Here is a 19,953-nt window from a genome sequence, read left to right as displayed (position 1 = left end):
TCAGCCACCAGAATTCATTCCTGGGGCTGCAGTCCCTGGGGATGAGGCAGTTTTGTTTGAGCTGGTTCCCAACTCCAGTGTGGAGCAGAGGAGTAGAAGGGAAGGTGGAGATGACTGGAAGAAATCTGTAGGATTTATCCTGAAAAGTTCATTTGTGAGATTGTCCCTGGAGAGGGACTTTGGACAAGGGATGGAGTGACAGAATGAGGTGGAAGTGGCAGGGTTAATTTGGATATTGGGAAGCAATTCCTGGCTGTGAGGGTGGGCAGCCCCTGGCACAGGGTGCCCAGAGCAGCTGGGGCTGCCCCTGGATCCCTGGCAGTGCCCAGGGCCAGGCTGGATAAGATTTGGAGTAGCCTGGAGTAGGGGAAGGTGCTTTTTCAGCCACCTGGAATCTTCTGCCCTCACCTTGTGCAGGTGCTCTGGGGCTCTCCTGTAACCTGCCCTTGTTTTTCTCCTGTGGTTTTGCCCCAGGATGGCTCTCAGTGTTTGAGCAGACTGGGCAGTGCCAGCCCCTGCAGGGCATGCCCCACATGAAATGTCAGCTCTGTGTGTCTGTTCCAGGATGATGACTTGGAAGAAGGGGAGGTGAAAGACCCCAACGACAGGAAGGTGAGGCCACGGCCCACCTGCCGCTTCTTCATGAAAGGTAACATGCTCTGGGCTGCTGCAGTTGCTCCTGTTTGGGCTTTTTTGTTCTCCATTAAGCTTCTGTTACATGATTAATTCAGCCCCAGGCGTCCTCAGCATCACTTTGCTGTTTGTTGGTGGCCAAAGCTGAATTTTCATGGAGCCACTACACGAAAAGGGCTTTGCCCTCACCGTGGTGAGCCTGGAGCAGTAAATAAAGGGAGACTTGCAGGGGCTGCCCCATCCAAGGCCAGGCTGGTCAGGCCTTGGAGCAGCTTGGGATGGTGGAAGGTGTTGGGGTTGGAGCTGGATGGGCTTTAAGGCCCTTCCAGCCCAAACCATCCCATGATTCTGCTCCCTGCCTCACCACTGTTTGTTTGGGATGCACGTGGTGCTTGCTTTGCCCTCAGGTTTCCTGTGAAAGGCAAAGCTCCTAACTGGAGATGTTTGTCGTTAACAAATGAGGATCTCATAGGCTTATTCCTACATTTAATTAACAGTGTGTGACCAGCCTTCCCCTCTCCCCACTGGAATAAGGTTCTTGTCCATTGATCCATCTGTGTCTGGATCTGTTTGTCCCCTCTGGCAGGTGGAGAGTGCCAAATCTCTCCCCATGTGTGTGCAAACAGGTAAATCCCAACCCACTGGCGAGGAGAAAAGTCACACACCTCCAACAAGGTTACTCCTTGGAGGGTTTTAAAAGCCTGCTGGGGTTTTGGTGGCTGTGGGGCTGCAGGGTGGGAGCAGGGGTCTGACATCTGTGTGTTCCCACAGGACACTGCACCTGGGGCATGAACTGTCGCTTCATCCACCCCGGAGTGAACGACAAGGGCAATTACTCCTTGATCTCCAAACCTGAGCCCTTCTCCCCCAACGGTGCCCCTCCCATGGGCCCTCACCCGCTGATGCCAGCCAACCCCTGGGTATGGAACCTCTTCTGGCCATTGATGCCTTCTGCACCACCCTCCCCATCCCTGCAGTGTTCCAGGTGGGGTTTTGGAGAGCCTGCTCTGCTGGGAAGTGTCCCTTCCACTGGAACCAGACCCCAACTGTTCCACGATCCTGGGATTTTCCTCCTCTTTTTTTGAGCTAATACCTCAGCAAAATTCAACCCACAGTTGGACTTGTGATTTTTAAGTGGAGATCTCGGAGTTGCCAGTAGAGGGGGGTAAAATTCCATGCTTTCCCAGCTTAATCCTGTAGGAGTAACTGAGGTAGCTTTACAAAGCTCGGCTTTGCTGTTTAAAACTAACTCAAGTGTCTTTTCCTGCTCTCCTCACCCTTCCAACAGGGAGGCCCAGTGGTTGATGAAATCTTACCTCCACCTCCTCCTGACCCTCCAACAGAAAGTGCCTGGGAGAGGGGACTCCGGCATGCTAAAGAGGTAAACTCCTTCCTCAAGGAATTGCTGGCTGCCTCCAAAATCCACTGGAAAAGCTCCTTTTGGAGCACAGGTGTCTTGCTCTTTCTCTATTCCTTTTGCCTTTTAATCTGTTAGTTGTGTTTTGTTGTACATCACCATTGTTAGCCAAGAGGAGCTCAGATCCAGGTTGGGGGGGAGTTATATTTAAGAAATAGTGGCAATTTGTGGCCCTCAACTCCAGCCCTTCACAAAGCAAAGCTTTAAGCTGATCCAGTTTCCCTCCCTTCAGTACCTGTTTCTCCACTTTGTGATCACTGCAGGGGGGAAACCTCTGTTTCCTGCTGTTCTGAGCTGGTGGAACATGGAATTTATCAGGAAGAGTCCAGTATCCTGCACATTCTGAGGGAAGAAGGTGCTCTGGCTGCAGGAAATCTCCTGAGGGCAGGATTTTTAATGTTACAGTTTTTTCCTGCCCCAGGAACCTTCTCTCTTCACGCTGTTTTTGTGCTCTTTAAAAAAGTATTAAAAAATTATTTTAAAAAGGTATAAAAAAAATGTTTGTTCTCTTTAAAAAGGTATTAAAAAAAGCAACAATGAGGAAAGAGCAGGAGCCTGACTTTGAGGAGAAGAGGTTCACAGTGACCATCGGGGAGGACGAGCGCGAGTTCGACAAGGAGAACGAGTTCTTCCGGGACTGGAATTACCGCATCACCCGAGACGTGCGGGACCCCGCGTAAGAGACACCCCCCGGGAGCCCCGGGAGGGACAGCAGGGGGGCTGCACTGCAGGGGGGTCACTGTGCCTCCACGCTGGGGGGTGTCACCTCCAAACAGGCAGCAGCTCCCATCAGCGGGAGGCTGAGAGCTTGAGCAGCCTCCGCTCGCTCCGGTTCAGCCCCTCTCCCTTCCCAGTCTCCTTGAGCCCTTCCTGCCTCCAGCCTCCTTGGAATTCTGCTCCTCCTGGGCTCCCTCCAGCTCTGCATTGCCTCCCTCACGCCAGTGTGTTCTTTCAGCTTTTATTCCCTCTTTTTTTTCTTATCCCAGCCATTTAAAGACATTCCAGCTGAGGCTGGGCAGTTGGAGCGTGTTCAGTGGGCAGAGCTGCTTTAACAAACACCTGGACTGGTCCCAGTTAAAGCTGGTACCTGGCCACAACAAGCACCCTAAATTTAAGTGTTCAGGTGATTTGGGGTTTTAATGTAAAATTTCAAGTGTTGGAGACCTCAAACCCAGCTCTGGCAAATTGTTTGGTAGTTCTCGAGCCAAGAAAAGGAATGGGAAGAGAATTTTTGGGGAAGAGGCTTGGATTCTGCAGGAATACAGGTGCATTTGTCTCTCCTTGCTTGTGCATCCTCTGTTCTTCCTACATGGGCAGATTATGGAAATATTTCCACTCCCAGAGGGTTTGCAAGGCTTAGTTCTGTTTATTTTAGAGTGGATGAATTACAAAAAAAAACCTCTGAAAAGGAATAGATTATGCTTTTGTTCAATATTCTTTGATTTGTTCTAGAGTACAATTCCTTTCCCTAATTAAAAAAAATACAAAAAATCCTGTCCTCACTTCTGCAGCCTGAAGGAAAAGAAATTTCTAAAGTATTAATATTTTCCTGGGTTGAATTACTTCTGGATCCTGGCCTTGTGTTCCTGTCAGAGGCACCTGGGGTTTACCCCCAGTGTTCTGGGGGCTGTTCATCCATTATCTCCATTTCATGACTGCCCTATGAAATGCACCAGCAGCATTTTGGGCCTCTCTGATGTAGGAATTGTTAAGAGCAGGTCTGGTTTTCATATAGTCCAGAAAAAAAAATGTATTGCACTTAACCAGTGTTAAACAAAAGTAATCCAACAACTGGAATTCCTGAAAATTGAAGGCTGTGTGAGCAGGCTGTGGCATTAAAATATCTTCATTGTGTGTGAAGGGAAAAGTTATGAATCTGCTGCTGTAAGCTGTAGAAAATGGTGGTTTTTCTCCTCCCCACACACAATTTGTTGCCCAGTTGGACACCTTGCAGCCAGCTGAGCACTGGAAGTGCAGCTGGGATGTGGAAAATGCTTTCAGCACTGTCTTGTGACATGTGGAGTTGTCTCAGTAGTTCATGAATCCCTTTTTCTTTTTTGAATAACTATAGGGAGGTGGACATCAAAGAAAACATTAACTATGGGTAAGCAGGTCTTTGATTCCAGTACTGTTACAACTGTAAGAAAATTTTCCTTTGCTTTTTTTTCCATTGCACTTCCTCCAACTTCCGAGGCCACAGACCGACCCCTGTCCCCTCTGCAGCTGACTCAGGGGATAGATTGGATTATTTTTGGGATGATAACAATTATTTTCTAATGATTTGAGCACTGAATTACCCAAACACACAGCAGTGATCCTTTTTGAAATAAAAAAAACCCCACCAATATTATAGGAAGGGGAAATTTGGGCTTGAGGCTGTGTGAAAAAGCAGAGTTTCCTTTCTGGCGTGGCTTGAGCTGTTTTCCTGTCTCTTTGAACACCTGATGTCACTGAATCCAGGCTGCTTTGGGGTTGGCACCAGGAGTTTGTTGCTTACTGAAGCATCCCAAATCCTGTTTCTCCTTCCCTTGGCTTATTGCTTCAGCCCAAAAGAGAAATCCTAAATTATTTAAAAGCACTGAAAGAAATACAGGTACCACTCACAGGGCAGCACCTACATCTTAATCTGGTTTAGGTTATTTGGCACTGTAAAAATTCAACAAGTGGCCCCTTTATTCCTTTTTTTTTTATAAATCAGAGTCTCATTATGGATAATCTGGAATTTGGGAGCACTTGCTGTGGAATCTTAGTTCTGCCACTGACTCCTCTGTGGCCCTGGAAGTTTCTTACTCCCTGTACCCCCTCCTCATCCTCACAGTGGATCTGATATTTGCACTCCAGGTGTTTGGATGTTGTTGAGTTTGGGAATTAAAACCATCAAACAATGTAAATAGAAATCAGGAAGTGGAGGGAGCAGCTTTAAGGAGGGTGGGGTTTCAATCCTTTTTCTCCCTAAAAATCCTTTGTTTTGAAGTAGTGTGTGTGCTCACCAGTCCATGGCTGATTCCCACTGGAGGATATCAGCTGGAGAAGTTGTGCCTTCATTCCAGGGGTAATTCCAGGTCCAGAGTGTTGCTGACCTGTCCCCAAAGCTCCACTGCTCCCTGTGGAAGCTCCTGTCCTGTACTGGTGGCAGCCATCCCTCCAAGGGCAGGAACTGGGGGACTCCTGAAGGGGTTGGGGATGAGCTGTGGGTGCATGGGCAGAAATCCCAGCTCTCAATCCATGAGGCTGAACATGTCCTGCTCCCTCTGCAGGCACTGGAAGGGGCTCTCAAAATGTTTGCACCACATTGATTTGAAGGCTGAATTTTTGGTAGCTCTTTTTTTGGTGTTTATCAAGAAAAGATTGTGCTTTTCTCTGATAAGCCTCACTTTAAAAAGACTCATTGGTTGGGCTGTGTAGAAAATAAACATCTCTGCAGAGCCCTGCTGCATTGAACGTGGTTTTCTTGTCACAGTGGCTGAGCTGACCTAGCAGACACAGTTTTTGTGGTGCCAAGGTGCCTTTTCCCTCTCTAACACTCCCTGTTTTTCATTGTAGGCTTGATCCCTATGCAGATCCCTATTATGACTATGAAATAGAGCGCTTCTGGCGTGGTGGGCAGTATGAGAATTTCAGGGTTCAGTACACAGACCCCGACCCCTACCGTAACTACAGAGTAAGTAAGGAAATCCCCCTTCCCTCTTTTCCTTCCTGACTTTCTTCCAGGTTCTTCTGGGCCTTGGCACGGTTCCAGGGCAGTGCTTGAAACAGGAGTTTTCAAATAGTTCAGTCTTGGCTCAATCCCAGCACGGAGCACGCTGGAGGTGAGGGGATGGAGGATGTTCTGTTCCAGCACCACGAGGGCAAAAGCAGTGCTCCAGGCTTGGGAGTGAGGCTGGGAAGCTGCCTGATGGAAAAGGACGTGGAGTGCTGGTTGACAGTGGCTGAGAAGGCCACTGGCACCAGCCCTGGCATGGCCACAGCCCCAGGGCAGGGACTGTCCCCTGCGCTGGGCACTGCTGAGGCCACACCTGGGTTCTGGTCAGGTTTGGGCACCTCCAAGAGAGACCTGGAGGGGCTGGAGCGTGTCCAGGGAAGGGAATGGAGCTGGGAAGGGGCTGGAGAATCCTGAGGGAGTTGAAGGGGCTCAGCCTGAGAAAAGGAGGTTCATGGGGGCCCTCCTGGCTCTGCACAGCTCCTTGACAGGAGGGGACAGGCTCTTCTCCCAGGGTACAGGGACAGGAGGAGAGGGAACAGCCTCAAGTTGCACCAGGAGAGGATTAGATTGGATTTTAGGAAAATTCTTCCATGGAAAGGGTGTGAAGCATTGGAAAAAACTGCCCAGGAAAGTGGTGGAGTTGCCATCCCTGGAAGTGTTCAGAAGACCTGTGGGTGTGGCACCTGGGGACATGGTCAGTGGTGACCTTGGTGATGGTGCTGGCTGAGGGTTGCACTTGATGATCTGAAGGTCTTTTCCAGCCTTAACAATTCCATGTCTGAGATGGGAAGGTGGTTCCTCCTCATGCTCCTTGGCTGCTCCTCAGTGTAGCAGATGAGCAGTGCTTGCCCATCCTTGGGTATCTTGGAGAGGGAAGGAGTTTGCAGGAAAGATCCTGGGTGAGGAAAGGGTTCCTTGTTCATTCTTGGGAAGGAGAAGTTTAGATTTGGGCAGGTGTGCTCTGTGTAGCAGCAGAGGCTCCAGCCTGGCTGTGCAAACATCAGGACTGAGGCACAGCAGCAGCCAGGTGCTGAAATCCCAGCACTTGTGGTACACCAGGAATGGGTCTGGATGAGAACTTCAGAAAGGCTCTGAGCCCTTTCCCTGCTCTTCCCTTCCCCTCGGGCAAACTTTGTGTCTCTGGAGCAGTGACCAAAGCACCCAGCCCTGCTCAGGGGGAGCTTTCCATCAAATCCTTTCAAGAGTACCTTTTCCTTTGCTCTAAATCCTTGTTTTCTGCAGGACAGGAGCCTGGGCCTCACTGTGGCCACACTTGACCAATTATTTTCCTGGTGCTGATTTACAAAATTAATTATCTGGTTATAGAAATCATCAGCAATGAGAGGAAAGACTTGCAAACATCAATACATTTATTTAATAAGCTTCATAAACCAAATTAATCCAAGTGTTGCCTTTGAAAACAACAGTTGTGTGGGATGTGATGCTGCTTATATCCAGGTTCTGCTCAGCAGGATCCAGATTATTGATCTCCAGATCATTGATCTCCATGTCATTGGTTTACAAATTATTGATCTCCATGTCATTGGTTTGGAGATTATTGATCTCGATCCTTTGCTGAGGGAGGGTGGATGTAGTTCCTGCCATTCCCATTCATTGATCTCCATGTCACTGATCTCCAGATATTGATCTCCATGTCACTGATCTCCAGATATTGATCTCCATGTCACTGATCTCCAGATATTGATCTCCATGTCACTGATCTCCAGATTATTGATCTCCATTGCATGTCATTGGTTTGGAGATTATTGATCTCGATCCTTTGCTGAGGGAGGGTGGATGTAGTTCCTGCCATTCCCATTCATTGATCTCCATGTCACTGATCTCCAGATATTGATCTCCATGTCACTGATCTCCAGATTATTGATCTCGTCTCCATGTCATTGGTGTACAGATTATTGATCTCGATCCTTTGCTGAGGGAGGGTGGATGTAGTTCCTGCCATTCCCATTCATTGATCTCCATGTCACTGATCTCCAGATATTGATCTCCATGTCACTGATCTCCAGATTATTGATCTCCATTGCATGTCATTGGTTTGGAGATTATTGATCTCAATCCTTTCCTGAGGGAGGGTGGATGTAATTCCTGGCATTCCCATTTTGTCATTGGTTTGCAGATTATTGACCTCCATGTCATTAGTTTGCAGATTATTGATCTCCATGTCATTGGTTTGCAGATTATTGATCTCCATGCAATTGGTTTGCAGATTATTGAACTCAATTCTTTCCTGAGGGAGGGTGGATGAAATTCCTGCCATTCCCATTTTGTCATTGGTTTGCAGATTATTGATCTCAGTCCTTTCCTGAGGGAAGGTGCATGTAATTCCTGGCATTCCCAATTATTGATCTCCATGCCATTGGTTTGCGGATTATTGATCTCATTCCTTTCCTGAGGGAGGGTGGATGAAATTCCTGCCATTCCCATTTTGTCATTGGTTTGCAGATTACTGATCTCCGTGTCATTGATTTGTAGATTATTGATCTCCATGCCATTGGTTTGCGGATTATTGATCTCATTCCTTTCCTGAGGGAGGGTGGATGAAATTCCTGCCATTCCCATTTTGTCATTGGTTTGCAGATTATTGATCTCCGTGTCATTGGTTTGCAGATTATTGATCTCATTCCTTTCCTGAGGGAGGGTGGATGAAATTCCTGCCATTCCCATTTTGTCATTGGTTTGCAGATTACTGATCTCCGTGTCATTGGTTTGTAGATTATTGATCTCCATGCCATTGGTTTGCAGATTATTGATCTCAATCCTTTCCTGGGGGACGGTGCATGTAATTCCTGGCATTCCCATTTATTGATCTCCATGCCATTGGTTTGCAGATTATTGATCTCAATCCTTTCCTGAGGGAGGGTGCATGTAATTCCTGCCGTTCCCAGGCCTGCCACCCTCTTTGCTGGGAGCTGCTCCCACATCACCAGCATGGCTTCTCTGTTTTTTTCAAGGAAAGAGAGCGAGAACGGGAGCGGGAAAGAGAGAGCAGACAGCGGGAGCGGGAACGGGAGCGGGAGCGCGAGCGGGAGCGCGAGCGGCGGCAGCGGGAGCGCGAGCGGGAGCGGGAACGGGAGCGCGACAAGGAGCGGCAGCGGCGCAAGGAGGAGTGGGAACGGGAGCGGGAACGAGTCAAGAGGGACGAGAAGGACAGGCAGCACAGGGACCGCGACAGGGACCGCGACAGGGACCGCGAGCGCGACAAGGACAAGGACAAGGCGAAGCCCCGGTCGCCGCTGCTGCCCAGGTAAGTGCGGGCTGGGACTGGGGCCCTCACTGGTGGGGGTCACAGCGAGGCATGTGACATGTGTAAAGGTGGATGCAGGGCTGGAAATGCTGAAACCTTCAGAAAATAGTGGGAATTCATTATGCACTTCAGAGGATTCTCCAGGAGGTGTGACACGTGTAAAGGTGGATGCAGGGCTGGAAGTAATGCTGGAACTTTCAGAAAATAGTGGGAATTCATTATGCACTTCAGAGGATTCTCCAGGAGGTCCAGATTCCCTTTTGAAATTAAGGAGGATGTGAGTTGGCGGACTTCAGTTTGGTTATAATACTAATAGTCTATAATGCTAATATTGAAAGAGATTTTTCCTTTTGATAATTAAGATATCTTCAGTTTCAATAATATATTTCAATAATCTTAATGGCATGAAGCTGTGTCAAGTGGCATTTAGGGTGGATATTAGCAAAAGCTTCTTCACTCAGAGCACAGCTAGGCACTGGAACAGGTTCTCCATGGAAGTGGTCACAGCACAAAACCTGGCAGAGTTCACGAAGCATCTGGGCAGTGTTATTGTGACTGATCCCGGTGTGTGTCACTGCTGAGGACAGTAGTAGTTAATGAGCCTTGTGGCCACTGAGGGGAGCTAAAACATCAGTGACAATGAGAGTACATATCCTGACCCTGAAAGCAGGAGTGTCCTTTGGTGTGGAGGTGGTCAGCTCCTCCCTCTTCCTTCAGGCTGGAGAGGTTTTGGGAGGATGAGGGACTCCTGCAGGTTGGATTCCTGGGGATCCTGTGGTGACTCCCTTTGAGGCCTTGAGAAATGTCTGTCACAAGAACCAGGGCTGCTTTGGGAGTTTGTAGATAGCAAAAGTATCTGGAGATTTAAGTACAACTTGAAAAAGGAAAGGAATTGTCCTTGGAATGAGTCTGCTCAGTGGAATTGCAGCATGAGGTCAGGTTTGTTTCCTCTGACCACCCCTTTGTGGAAATCCTGGTTGTGACCTGTGTGAAAGAGAAAATGGAACCAGACAGACTGAAAGTGCAGCAATGTGATTCCTGTTTTGTTCCTCTGTCAGTGATTGATGTACCCTGCCTTCCCAGCCTCCTCTGCCTGAGGCACATTTAGAAGCACTGGATGAATATCCCAGTGGGATGGAAGCTCTGATGTCACAACCTGGTTTGGTTCAGAATCATGGAAAAGTATCACATTTTTTGCAGAGGGGCATCTTGGAGCAACCTGGTCTAGTGGAAGGTCCCTGCCCATGGCAGGGAGGTGAAATGAGATGAGTTTCAATGTCCTCCTCAACCCAGCCCATCCCATGATTTTGGGATCTCCAGGAAAACTGCTGAGCAGTTTCTTGGGAAGAGAGGCAGACAGAGACTCCCACAAGGTGTGGAGCACCCTGGGGACACACAGGCATGTGTGGGGCACAGAGAAGTGCAGGGAAGCTGTTTCCCAAGATTCACTGGAGCTTTTCCTGCTCCCTGCTGTCTGTGCTTTCCTCTGCACTGGAGGAAGGTGTGAAACACGATGGGCATGAGGAAGAGCTGGATCAATGAAGAGCAGGGCTAGGAATGCCAGGAATGAGGCTCCACGTGGGATGAGCTGGTTTCAGGTGGGAGCAGGGCTCAGTCCTGAATCCAACCCAGATTTTTTATCTGCATTACTGAAAGGGTAGCTGATTTTTTGTCCCTCTTTCCCAAGAGGAAGTGACAGTTTCGGAACGGTCTGGAGGAGCAGCAGGAGCTGCAGAGCAGTTATAGGAATACCATAATTACATGTTCCGTTTAATTATAATCTTCACTTAATGACCACGATTTGTGCACCTTAATTACCACGTTGCCTGGTGGTTTGTGCTCTCCTTGGCTCAGTGATGGGACTGATCTTGTCCAGACCCATGTGATGGAGATGATGTCAATGAAAGTGATGTCACCTGCTTGGCAGCTCAAGGTCATGAGTCAGTGACAGTCACTGTGACCCAAGGATGAGCCTGCTGGCTGCTCCTTCCCCTGGCACTCCTGGAGTCCTGGGGCAGGGCTCTCTTGGGAGAGTTTGGGCTGCCAGTGCTGCCCAAAGGGTGCTGGGTAGGAGCAGTGGCTGTGCTCACCAATCTTGGATCCCTGTCGTTCCATGAAATGAGAGCCCAGAGGTGGGATTGACAGCATTCAGGGGTTACAAATTCCCTGCTTCCCTCTGGCAGCAGGGAGAGGGGATGCCTCTTGTGTCTCCAGAACAGGCTCCTTGAGACGAGTCCTGTTCATTCACAAATAGTTTCTGATGCACCTCTTTGCTTTTTTTAAGTCTCTTACGAAGAGGGATTTTTCAAAGGTGAAGTGACAGGGCAAGAGGGAATGGCCTTAAGTTCAAGGGAGTGCAGGGTTAGATGGAATATTGGGAAAGAATTCTTCCCTGTGAGGGTGGTGAGGCACAGGTTGCCCACATTGGAAGGGACCCCAAAGCCCATCCCATCCCCTGCCATGGGATTTCAGCTCCCATGGTGGACACCCATGTCAGCATGACCCCGTCCCACAGCTCTGCAGGTGTCTGGTGGAGAAAACAAACCTGCAGAAAGAAGTTTTGAAAAAGCTTTTTAACAAGTGAAAGCATAATTCCAGCTTCTCCCATGAGGCCACATCCCTCACCCGTCGCTTGGCGTTTGCCCAGCAGTCCCCGTCACGCTCGTGCTGTGACCTGGCTCTGGCCTGTGTCCCACGTCACTTTGTGACCAGCTCCCCACTTCCTCATGGCAGTGCAGTGGCTCGAGCTGTCTCACCTTTCCTCCAGATTGCTCCCTGCCAGCTCCAGAGGGGCAGCTTTGGCATCCTGGGATTGAGCAGCTCTGGAGCTTGTTGAATGTGTCAGACCTGGGATTGCTCCGTGCTTCCTGGAAGCAGGATGCACAGCAGTGCCACAGCACACACCTGGGGCTCTGCTGCCTCTATTTATAGACTCTGGGCTTTCCCTAATTGCTGCATCCCAGTTTTGGCAGGTCCAGCCTCCCCGGGCTGGCTCACGCCACGGCTGCCCGTTAACATTCCTGCCACTTCCATGGCTCACGTGGCCCTGGCACTAATGAGCTGGGATTGCTCCTCCACGGGGCTGGGATTGCTCCTCCACAGGGATTGGAGAACTTTTCCACAGGGATTGGAGAACTGCTCCTCAGAGGTTGAGCAAGCAGCACTGAGCTTTGCCCAAGGCAGAGCTGAGGGTGTCATGTCAGTAATCCCGGTCACTCTCTTGGTGTAGGAACTCCTGCAGGAGCTGGAGGAAGGAACAAACCAGGACCTACAGAATCAAGGGATGAGAGAACCCAAAGAGCAAACAGCCAGGAACACAAGAACAATTTGCCTTTCCATTCTGCTGAAAGCAGGAGGGTTTAACCTGATCTCTAAACAAGGGTAAAAATGTGGAGAAGCCAGAGTTGTTCCCAGCATTGCTGGGTGATGGAGCTGAGGAGAAATGGAATTTAACCAAGATTTAAACCCTGATGCATTTAGGGACAAGACTTTCAAACCTCCTTGAACCTGTGGAAAGAGCAGGCTGCAGTGTTTGGGCTCCAATGAGATTGTCACATGTGGATTGGCCTTTTTTGAAGGAATTCACAAAATTGTCTTCCAGTACCTGTAGGGAGCCACCAAGAAAGAGAGAGAGGGATTTTGAGCAAGAGCATGGAGAGACAGGACAAGGGGGAGCTGGATCCAAACTGGTAGAGAGGAGGTTTAGATTGGATTGTGGGAAGAAATCCTTCCCTGTGAGGGCGGGCAGGCCCTGGCACAGGGTGCCCAGAGAAGCTGTGGGTGCCCCTGGATCCCTGGAACTGTTCAAGGCCAGGCTGGAGCACCCTGGGCTAGTGGAAGGTCCCTGCCCATGGCAGGGGGTTGAATGAGATGAGATTTAAAGATGCATTCCAACCCAAACCATTCCATGGCTCTGTGAGTGTGCAGTTGCTGTTTTAAGCTTTGGGTTGAGTTTGTTTTTTTTTTTTCCCCAAGCTTAAGATGAGCACTCCAAGGAGTTTAAAATCTGAGATTGCACTGCTGGTAAAACTGTTCCTCCCCCTCCTCCTCCTCCCTCCTCAGGCATTGAACACTCAGACAAGCCAGGACACTTTATGATCAATTAGAGGGATAACTTGGCTGTCTGTCCTCCTGCTCCCATCTCCAGAACGAGTTCTGATGCCCCAGGCTGGGCCTGATTTTTGCTGAGTGCAAAATTCCTTCTTTTTCTCTCTGTCTTGCCGGTGGAGCTCCCTGTTGTGCAAAGGCTTTTAGGGATAAAGAAGTGACATGAAATATGTCCTCTGAAGAAAGTGAGAGCAGTGCAAGATGTTCTGACCCTTAGCTGGGGGCAGAGGCTCTACACACTGAAATAATTTGCTTTAATCCCTTCTGTTGTTGCCATAGGCCTTTATCCCACCAGCATCTGAGGGAATCTGTTTGTGCCAGGAGCTCATGAAGCAACCCAGTGTTGTGGGGCCTGTTGGTGGCTGTATTCCCAAAGCACTGAGGGACATTCAGGAGAGCATTCCCAAGGGGCAGTGCTGGCACTGATGTCCCTGTGACAGGGACAGGACCCAGGGAATGGCTGGAGCTGAGCCAGGGCAGGTTTAGGTGGATATCAGGGAAAGGTTCTTCCCCCAGAGGGTGCTGGCACTGCCCAGGCTCCCCAGGGAATGGGCACGGGCAAAAGGCATGCAGAGCTCCATGAGAGGTTGGATAATGGTGTCAGGGATGCCCAGGATGGGATTGTTGGGGGTCTGTGCAGGGCCAGGAGCTGGACCCACCAGAGAGAGAAGGAACCTCAATTTTGCTGCCCCCTCAGCTGGGGTGGCACTTGGTGTTGTTGATCAAGCAAGGAGGAAGAAGGTCCATGAGGGGGACATTGGTTTCTTTCCCACCTGGATTTCCTCTCCAAGGAATGCTGGGGGTTCTGCTGGGGAACAGCATGACAAAATGAACCCTGGAGTGAGACATTGTCATCTCCAATCTTGGTATTTGTCCTGATGTCTGACCCAAAAGCTTTTCCCACAAAGACCACACAAGCTTCAAGCTGTGCCTGGGGAGGTCAGGTTGGACATCAGGAGGAATTTCTTCATGGAAAAAGTGATTGGGCTCTGGAATGGGAGATGGTGGAGTCCCCATCCCTGGAGGTGTCCAGGGAGGGACAGGACATGGCACAGGGTGGGGTCAGTCACAAGCTGGACTCGATGACCTTGGAGCTCTTTTCCAGCCTCACTCCAATCTTGGAATTTGTCCTGACCTCTGACCCAAAAGCTTTTCCCACAAAGACCACACAAGCTTCAAGCTGTGCCTGGGGAGGTCAGGTTGGACATCAGGAGGAATTTCTTCATGGAAAAAGTGATTGGGCTCTGGAATGGGAGATGGTGGAGTCCCCATCCCTGGAGGTGTCCAGGGAGGGACAGGACATGGCACAGGGTGGGGTCCGTCACAAGCTGGACTTGATGACCTTGGAGCTCTTTTCCAGCCTCAGTGCTTCTGGGATCCTCGTGATGTGGAGCCCAAATTCCATGGAACACCAGTGCCAGGAAGGATGGGGAGAAGGAGGGAGCTGTTGTCCTCAGAGATGTTCCCAGGAGTGACAGCAGCTCTGAAGGTGCCAGGAAGGAGCAGTGCCTGACACACCATCCTGTCATTACCACACACACCACATTTTTTTGGAAAGAAGTTCCCTCCATCAGGACTAAAACCTATTAATGGAGAGCACTTAGGCAGCCATTAAAAACCAAAATAACCCTGTGAGTGGGGACTCAGACAGCTGACAGCAAAGGCAGAAGGGACAAATCATAAATCCTCCTAAAACCTTTCCAGCAAGGAACCTTGAGCTTCTTCCTGAGGTGTCACCTGGAGTGTGAGGTGCTGATGCTTCCAGGACTGAAGGTGACGTGATCCCAGGCCATGCTCACCCTTGTGTTGTTTTCTCAGGCTGGTTCAAGTTGACTTTGTTAATCTCCGAGCACCTTAATGAGCAGGATAACCCGGGCTCTGGAATCAATGCAGGTTATCCAGGGCCTGCAAGTCAGAAAGTGTTGGAATGAGCTTGATTAGATAAAGGAGTGGCAAAAAGAAGGGAATGCAAATGGGGTGATTCATGGTGGTGTGTGCACCTCAAAGCAACTGAACTCGTTTTTTTGGGAGAATCTCTAATTCTGAGTGTTCCTGGGTCGTTGTTGTCTTTCCTGAGAGCTTCTGGTAGTCTCCAATGCTGCCAGCTGGATTTGTTCCCTATTTTTTGGGTGTAGAGGCTCTGAATGAAAGTAGCTGTCAATCAGTTTTGGGGGGCTTAGTGATGGCATCTCATCCTGCTGCCTAAAGCTGGGAGGATGGTGGATTTGGGATGCTCTTAGTTTTCCCTGTGGGAATCTGTTAATTCCTAAAGAAATCCTTCACTGGTTCCCATTTGTCCTGCCCCAGGAGGAGGCAGGCAGGGCAGGCAGCTCTGTGCCCTTCCTGGTGTTGGAGTTGGGCTCTGGTAAAAGCCTGGAATGCCCTGGTTTAGTCTTGGATCCATGAAAATTGAGTGAAAGGGGGAAAGCCAGCCTCCATCCAGGGGCATGGATTTGCTCTGCAGGTGTCTGCACCTCCCTGGGCAGCCTCCAGCAGTGCAGGGAATTAAGGGAAGCAAATGACCCCAGGCTGTTGAGTTTCTCAGGCTGAGATGGGTTTTACCTGCTCCAGCTGGAGCTGGACCTCTGCTCCTGCACTCTCCAGGTGTTCCAGGGCTGCTCAGAGAAGGAATTCCCTTCTTGTCACATAGAGAGCACATCCCTTGCCACCCCAGGGTTCTTTGGAATCTCAATCCAGTGCCCTGCATGGAAGCTGTGCTGTGATAAACACGATAACAACTTGTTTACATCCCCGTTTCTCGTGGTGCAGCTGCCACCCCGAGCCATGGAACCTGCTTAGACAGCTCTGCTTTCATTTCTGCTCCCAGGACTTGGGGGAAGTTGGTGATAAGAACAGCTCTGCTCTGGAGCCAGGCTGGGAGAGCTGGGGGTGTTCAGCTTGGAGAAGGAAAGGCTCCAGGGAGAGCTCAGAGCCCTTGCAGGGCCTAAAGGAGCTCCAGGGGACCTGGAGAGGGACTGGGGACAAAGGATGGTGGACAGGACACAGGGAATGGCTCCCAGTGCCAGATTAGATGGGATATTGGAAAGGAATTGTTCCCTTTGAGGATGGAGGTTGGCCAGAGCAGCTGTGGCTGCCTCATCCCTGGCAGTGCCCAGGCCAGGCTGGATGGGACTTGGAGCACCCTGGGATAGGGGAAGGTGTCCCTGCACAGGGACTGGATGAGTTTGAATGTCCCTTCCCACCCAAACCATTTTTTGTGATTCCATGGTGATAAAGTCTGTGGATCAAACCAAGCTTTCCAAGTTCTCCACAAAAAATTCCTGCTGCCTGGAATTTCTCTTGGTCCTTATGGCTCTTGAGCTGCTGCCTCCACTTCCCCAGCAGCAGCAGAAGTTTCATTACCCTAAATCGAGATGGAGGGCAGTGAGCGACTCAGATATGGACCTCGAGGAATGTGATTTTCTTTGGCGTTTCAGAGATGGACTCACAGGGAGATCCCCCAGCCTGGGTTTTGGTGGAACAAGGTAATTCCAGGGCAGGATCACTGGCACATTCCAGGCAGGATCCTGCCTCCTGCTCATCGAGAGGAGCCTCTCCAGGTGTCAAATGCTCAGCCCTTAGGGGAGATGCCATCTCAGATAGCTTTATCTCCCTGCTGGGATGATTTCATCCTGGAGGTTCAGATTGTATCTCCACTCTTTAATTTCCAAGCCTCTCCCCATCAGGCTTTGAAGAAATCCTTCCTTTTTTTTTTCTTTTTTTTTTTTTTTAAGTGACTGATAACTCAGCTTCAGATGGAAACAGCTTGAGAAAAACATTTTCCCTGCTAATATTTCACCAAGAGCAGTGGGCAGCAGCTCCAAGGCCAGCATTCCCTGTCCTGGACACACGTACGTGGCTTTCCAGAGCCATTTCCCTCTCCATTACTCCAAGACAGGAAGAGTTCCTGTGTGCTTGCACTCTGCTGGAATTTATTTTGCAGCAGTTACAGGTCCCTTCACAGCTGCCTTGGCACATGGCTCCAGTCATTCCTCGAGTCCACTTCCTCTGGAAAATTCCACTTGCCACTGAAGGAAGAGCGGCGCCGGCTCTGCTGACGCAATCGCAGCTTTCCTGCAGGAGCACAGGGGCTGCTAAATCATCCCTGGCCTTTCCTCCTGGAGAAAAGGGAGCTGCAAGAGCAGCCCCGAGCCAGGCTGTCGTCACTGCTGCCCAGGGCTGATAAGGTTTGCTTCCCTGGCCCAGGGATGGGGAAGGACAGGAAGCGCTTTCCCCTGCACGCTCATTTTCCCCTCCAAGATTAGAAATGCTTGGGCAGCATTTGCATAATACATGAGGAGAACTTGAGCTGGGCAGCTTTTTTCTCCCCCTCTCCGAAGTTTTGTTGGACTCAGTGACGTTCAGCTGGGTTTTTTTGGGAGGCAGGTTTATTTGGGAGCTGGCTGAGCCATGCTGGGGTGCTGCCAGCTGGAGCTGCCTCTGCTCCTCCTCTCCCTGCCAAAGCCACGTTCAGCTTCACTTCTCCTCCTGATTGCTGTCATTACATTCCAGCCAAATGGGCATTAGCCTCTTCCTTCTGGAAAAGAAAACTTTTAGTTGTTTTAAGGGTAAAATTGCCTTTGGAAGCTGCTGCCCGAGTGATTCTTGAGGATCTGGGTGGAAATTCAGGTGATTTTGGTCACTCCTGTCTTGTCTTTTCTTTTCTTCCCTCTAATTTTTTTTTTAATCTTGTGGAAGAGACTTAGGAGTTAATTCTGAAATATTTCAATTGCTTCCTAAAAATTGGAATTTGGTGAAAAAGATTGGGATGAACACGAGAGTTCTTTGCCACTCTCTGTTCTGAAATGGGTGAGGTTTGCCAGCAGCCAGGATGAACTCCTGAGCTGATCCCAGGCTCACCAGCCCTGGAATTCTTCCCTCCTCTTCTTTTCACCATGGCAGGTTGATTTCACTGAGCCAGCAGCAAACCATTCTTATTTTTTAATTTCTTGAATTCAGGAGCTGGGAGCTCCACCAAGCCCCAGATCCAGCACAAAATGACCTGGCTGTAGGAGTGAAAGTGGGGAGAAATCCTGCCCTCCTCATGTCCCAGCCGTGGCACCTGGCCAGGCTGTCACTGGGATTTCTCTAGGGAGCTGCTCCAGCTCACCTTCTTCTGCCTCCTGAATTCCACTGGGGAAGATGAATCCAGCAGCACCAGCTCCCAGTTTTAGGTTGAACAAGTTTCTTTGGTGATGCCACACGTTGGAAGCTCTGAGGGAAGGCTTTGAAATTGTCCTGACAGGAGCAGCACCTTCCTTGTCTGTAGCGTTTAGTGCTGAGTCAAAAAGCCAAGCACACCCCAAAAGGAGACTTTCTGTTGTGGTTTTCCTGGGGAAAAACCTTTCCTCCAGAAAGTGACTTCATCCAGAGGGAATTGCATCAAACCAGGTAATAGGTGCAAGTAAGTGAGATTTGCTTTCAGAGTCATCCCTGCTCCCATCTGGCACCAAGCTCTGGAGTTCAGCTGGAGTTGTTCCAGCTCCCAGCATGGGCTGTTGGGTGTGAGTTTGAGGTGGTTTAAAGGGAGAATAAATCCTGGAGGATGCTTTTCTTTCTGAAAACTGGTTCAGGAGGGATTTGAGCCTGGAGAGATCCCAGTTTTAGGTTGAACAAGTTTCTTTGGTGATGCCACACGTTGGAAGCTCTGAGGAGCATGTGTTAGTTCATGGACTCGTGGGATACCCTGAGCTGGAAGGGACACCCAGGGATCTTCAGCCAGTGCTTGGCCCTGCCCAGGACACCAAAATCCAATCCTGAGCAGAGTCCAGCCTCTCCTGGAGCTCTGGCAGCCTCAGGGCTGTGCCCATTCCCTGGGGAGCCTGGGTACCCTCTGGGGGCAGAACCTTTCCTGATATCCACCCTGAACCTCCTTGACAGAGCTGTTGCTTTCCACATTTGTCATTCTGGGGGAACTTCTGCAGAGCTTTTATGCTGGATAAAGCTGCCTGTGCCTGCAGAATGTTCCCCCTGCATCTCCCCGAGCTCACAGACTGCAATTCCCTGGGAAGGGACACTGGATCAGGATATTGGGCATTTTCCATGAGCACCCTCACATGGTTTCCTCTCATCCTCTCCTTGCTCTTTATCCTGCTGCTTCATGCAAGGTGTGGAGGCTTTTCCAGTTTCCTTTCCTTTCTCTCCTGTGGTTGATTTGAGGATATTGCAGAGCTGAAATTGGCAATTGCAAATGGATTTATAAACACATACTGGAAGGATCCCTCCAGCCCAGCTTGTACTACTGAATGTTAGCAGGTTATAACATACTCCAAGTGGTGGAGTTCCTCCAAGGTGAAATACTCATGGAATTATGGGGAGACTGGACCAAAGCACTGCAGGTGCCCTGTGCTGAGTTGAACAGGGTGTGTTGGAGCAGTGCTGGGAAAGGGGGAGGATGGAGTGGGGCTGCTGGGGGGTAAAGCTGTGCCTGACCCTGCTGGGCACTCAGCACTGCTGTGTGAGTATCCAGTTCCCTTCTGCAGGATCCAGCTCTCCTCTGCTGGGGCTGGAGTGAGATTGGTGGGAGGGTTGATGTGAAAGGAGGGGTTTTCCTCTGAATAGTCCAAGGGAGTTGTGGGACAAAGAGTAAAACTGCTTTTACATCAGCAGAGATAAGGAAAGATTCGGATGCTGGATTTTTAGGTCAGCACATCCCAGTCGTGGGCTGGGGAAGAGAAACTCTGCCAAAAAGGAGGGGATGAGGCTTCTGTGAGGTGTGAAGCCTTCAAAGGACAGTCTCCTGACCAAGAGCTTTCATTATCCTGGGTTTGTTGAAGTGTGCCTGGAATTATTAGAAAACTTGGAGGTGGCTTTTTTATCTCAAAAAGT

The 19,953-nt window shown here is 49.9% G+C and overlaps 1 protein-coding gene across 4 annotated transcripts in view; it reads left to right on the top strand.

The window, feature by feature from the left end:
• The window catches only part of ZC3H18 (zinc finger CCCH-type containing 18), a 46,392-nt gene that overhangs the window by 9,408 nt on the left and 17,031 nt on the right, over positions 1-19,953 (top strand). For 3 of the 4 annotated variants that reach the window (XM_039696442.1, XM_039696441.1, XM_039696440.1), the window contains 7 exons: positions 565-649; positions 1,405-1,553; positions 1,922-2,014; positions 2,569-2,726; positions 4,122-4,154; positions 5,594-5,711; positions 8,726-9,018. In XM_039696442.1, the coding sequence (XP_039552376.1) occupies positions 565-649; positions 1,405-1,553; positions 1,922-2,014; positions 2,569-2,726; positions 4,122-4,154; positions 5,594-5,711; positions 8,726-9,018 (929 nt within the window). The remainder of the gene's footprint in view (positions 1-564; positions 650-1,404; positions 1,554-1,921; positions 2,015-2,568; positions 2,727-4,121; positions 4,155-5,593; positions 5,712-8,725; positions 9,019-19,953) is intronic. The other variant, XM_039696439.1, reaches the window with a different exon arrangement.

The sequence above is a fragment of the Passer montanus genome, unplaced genomic scaffold (genome assembly GCF_014805655.1).
Source record: "Passer montanus isolate IOZ18808 unplaced genomic scaffold, ASM1480565v1 scaffold98, whole genome shotgun sequence".
Taxonomy (NCBI): Eukaryota; Metazoa; Chordata; class Aves; order Passeriformes; family Passeridae; genus Passer; species Passer montanus.
The sequence above is the reverse complement of the archived record's forward strand: the minus strand, read 5'-3'. Positions and strand labels throughout refer to the sequence as shown.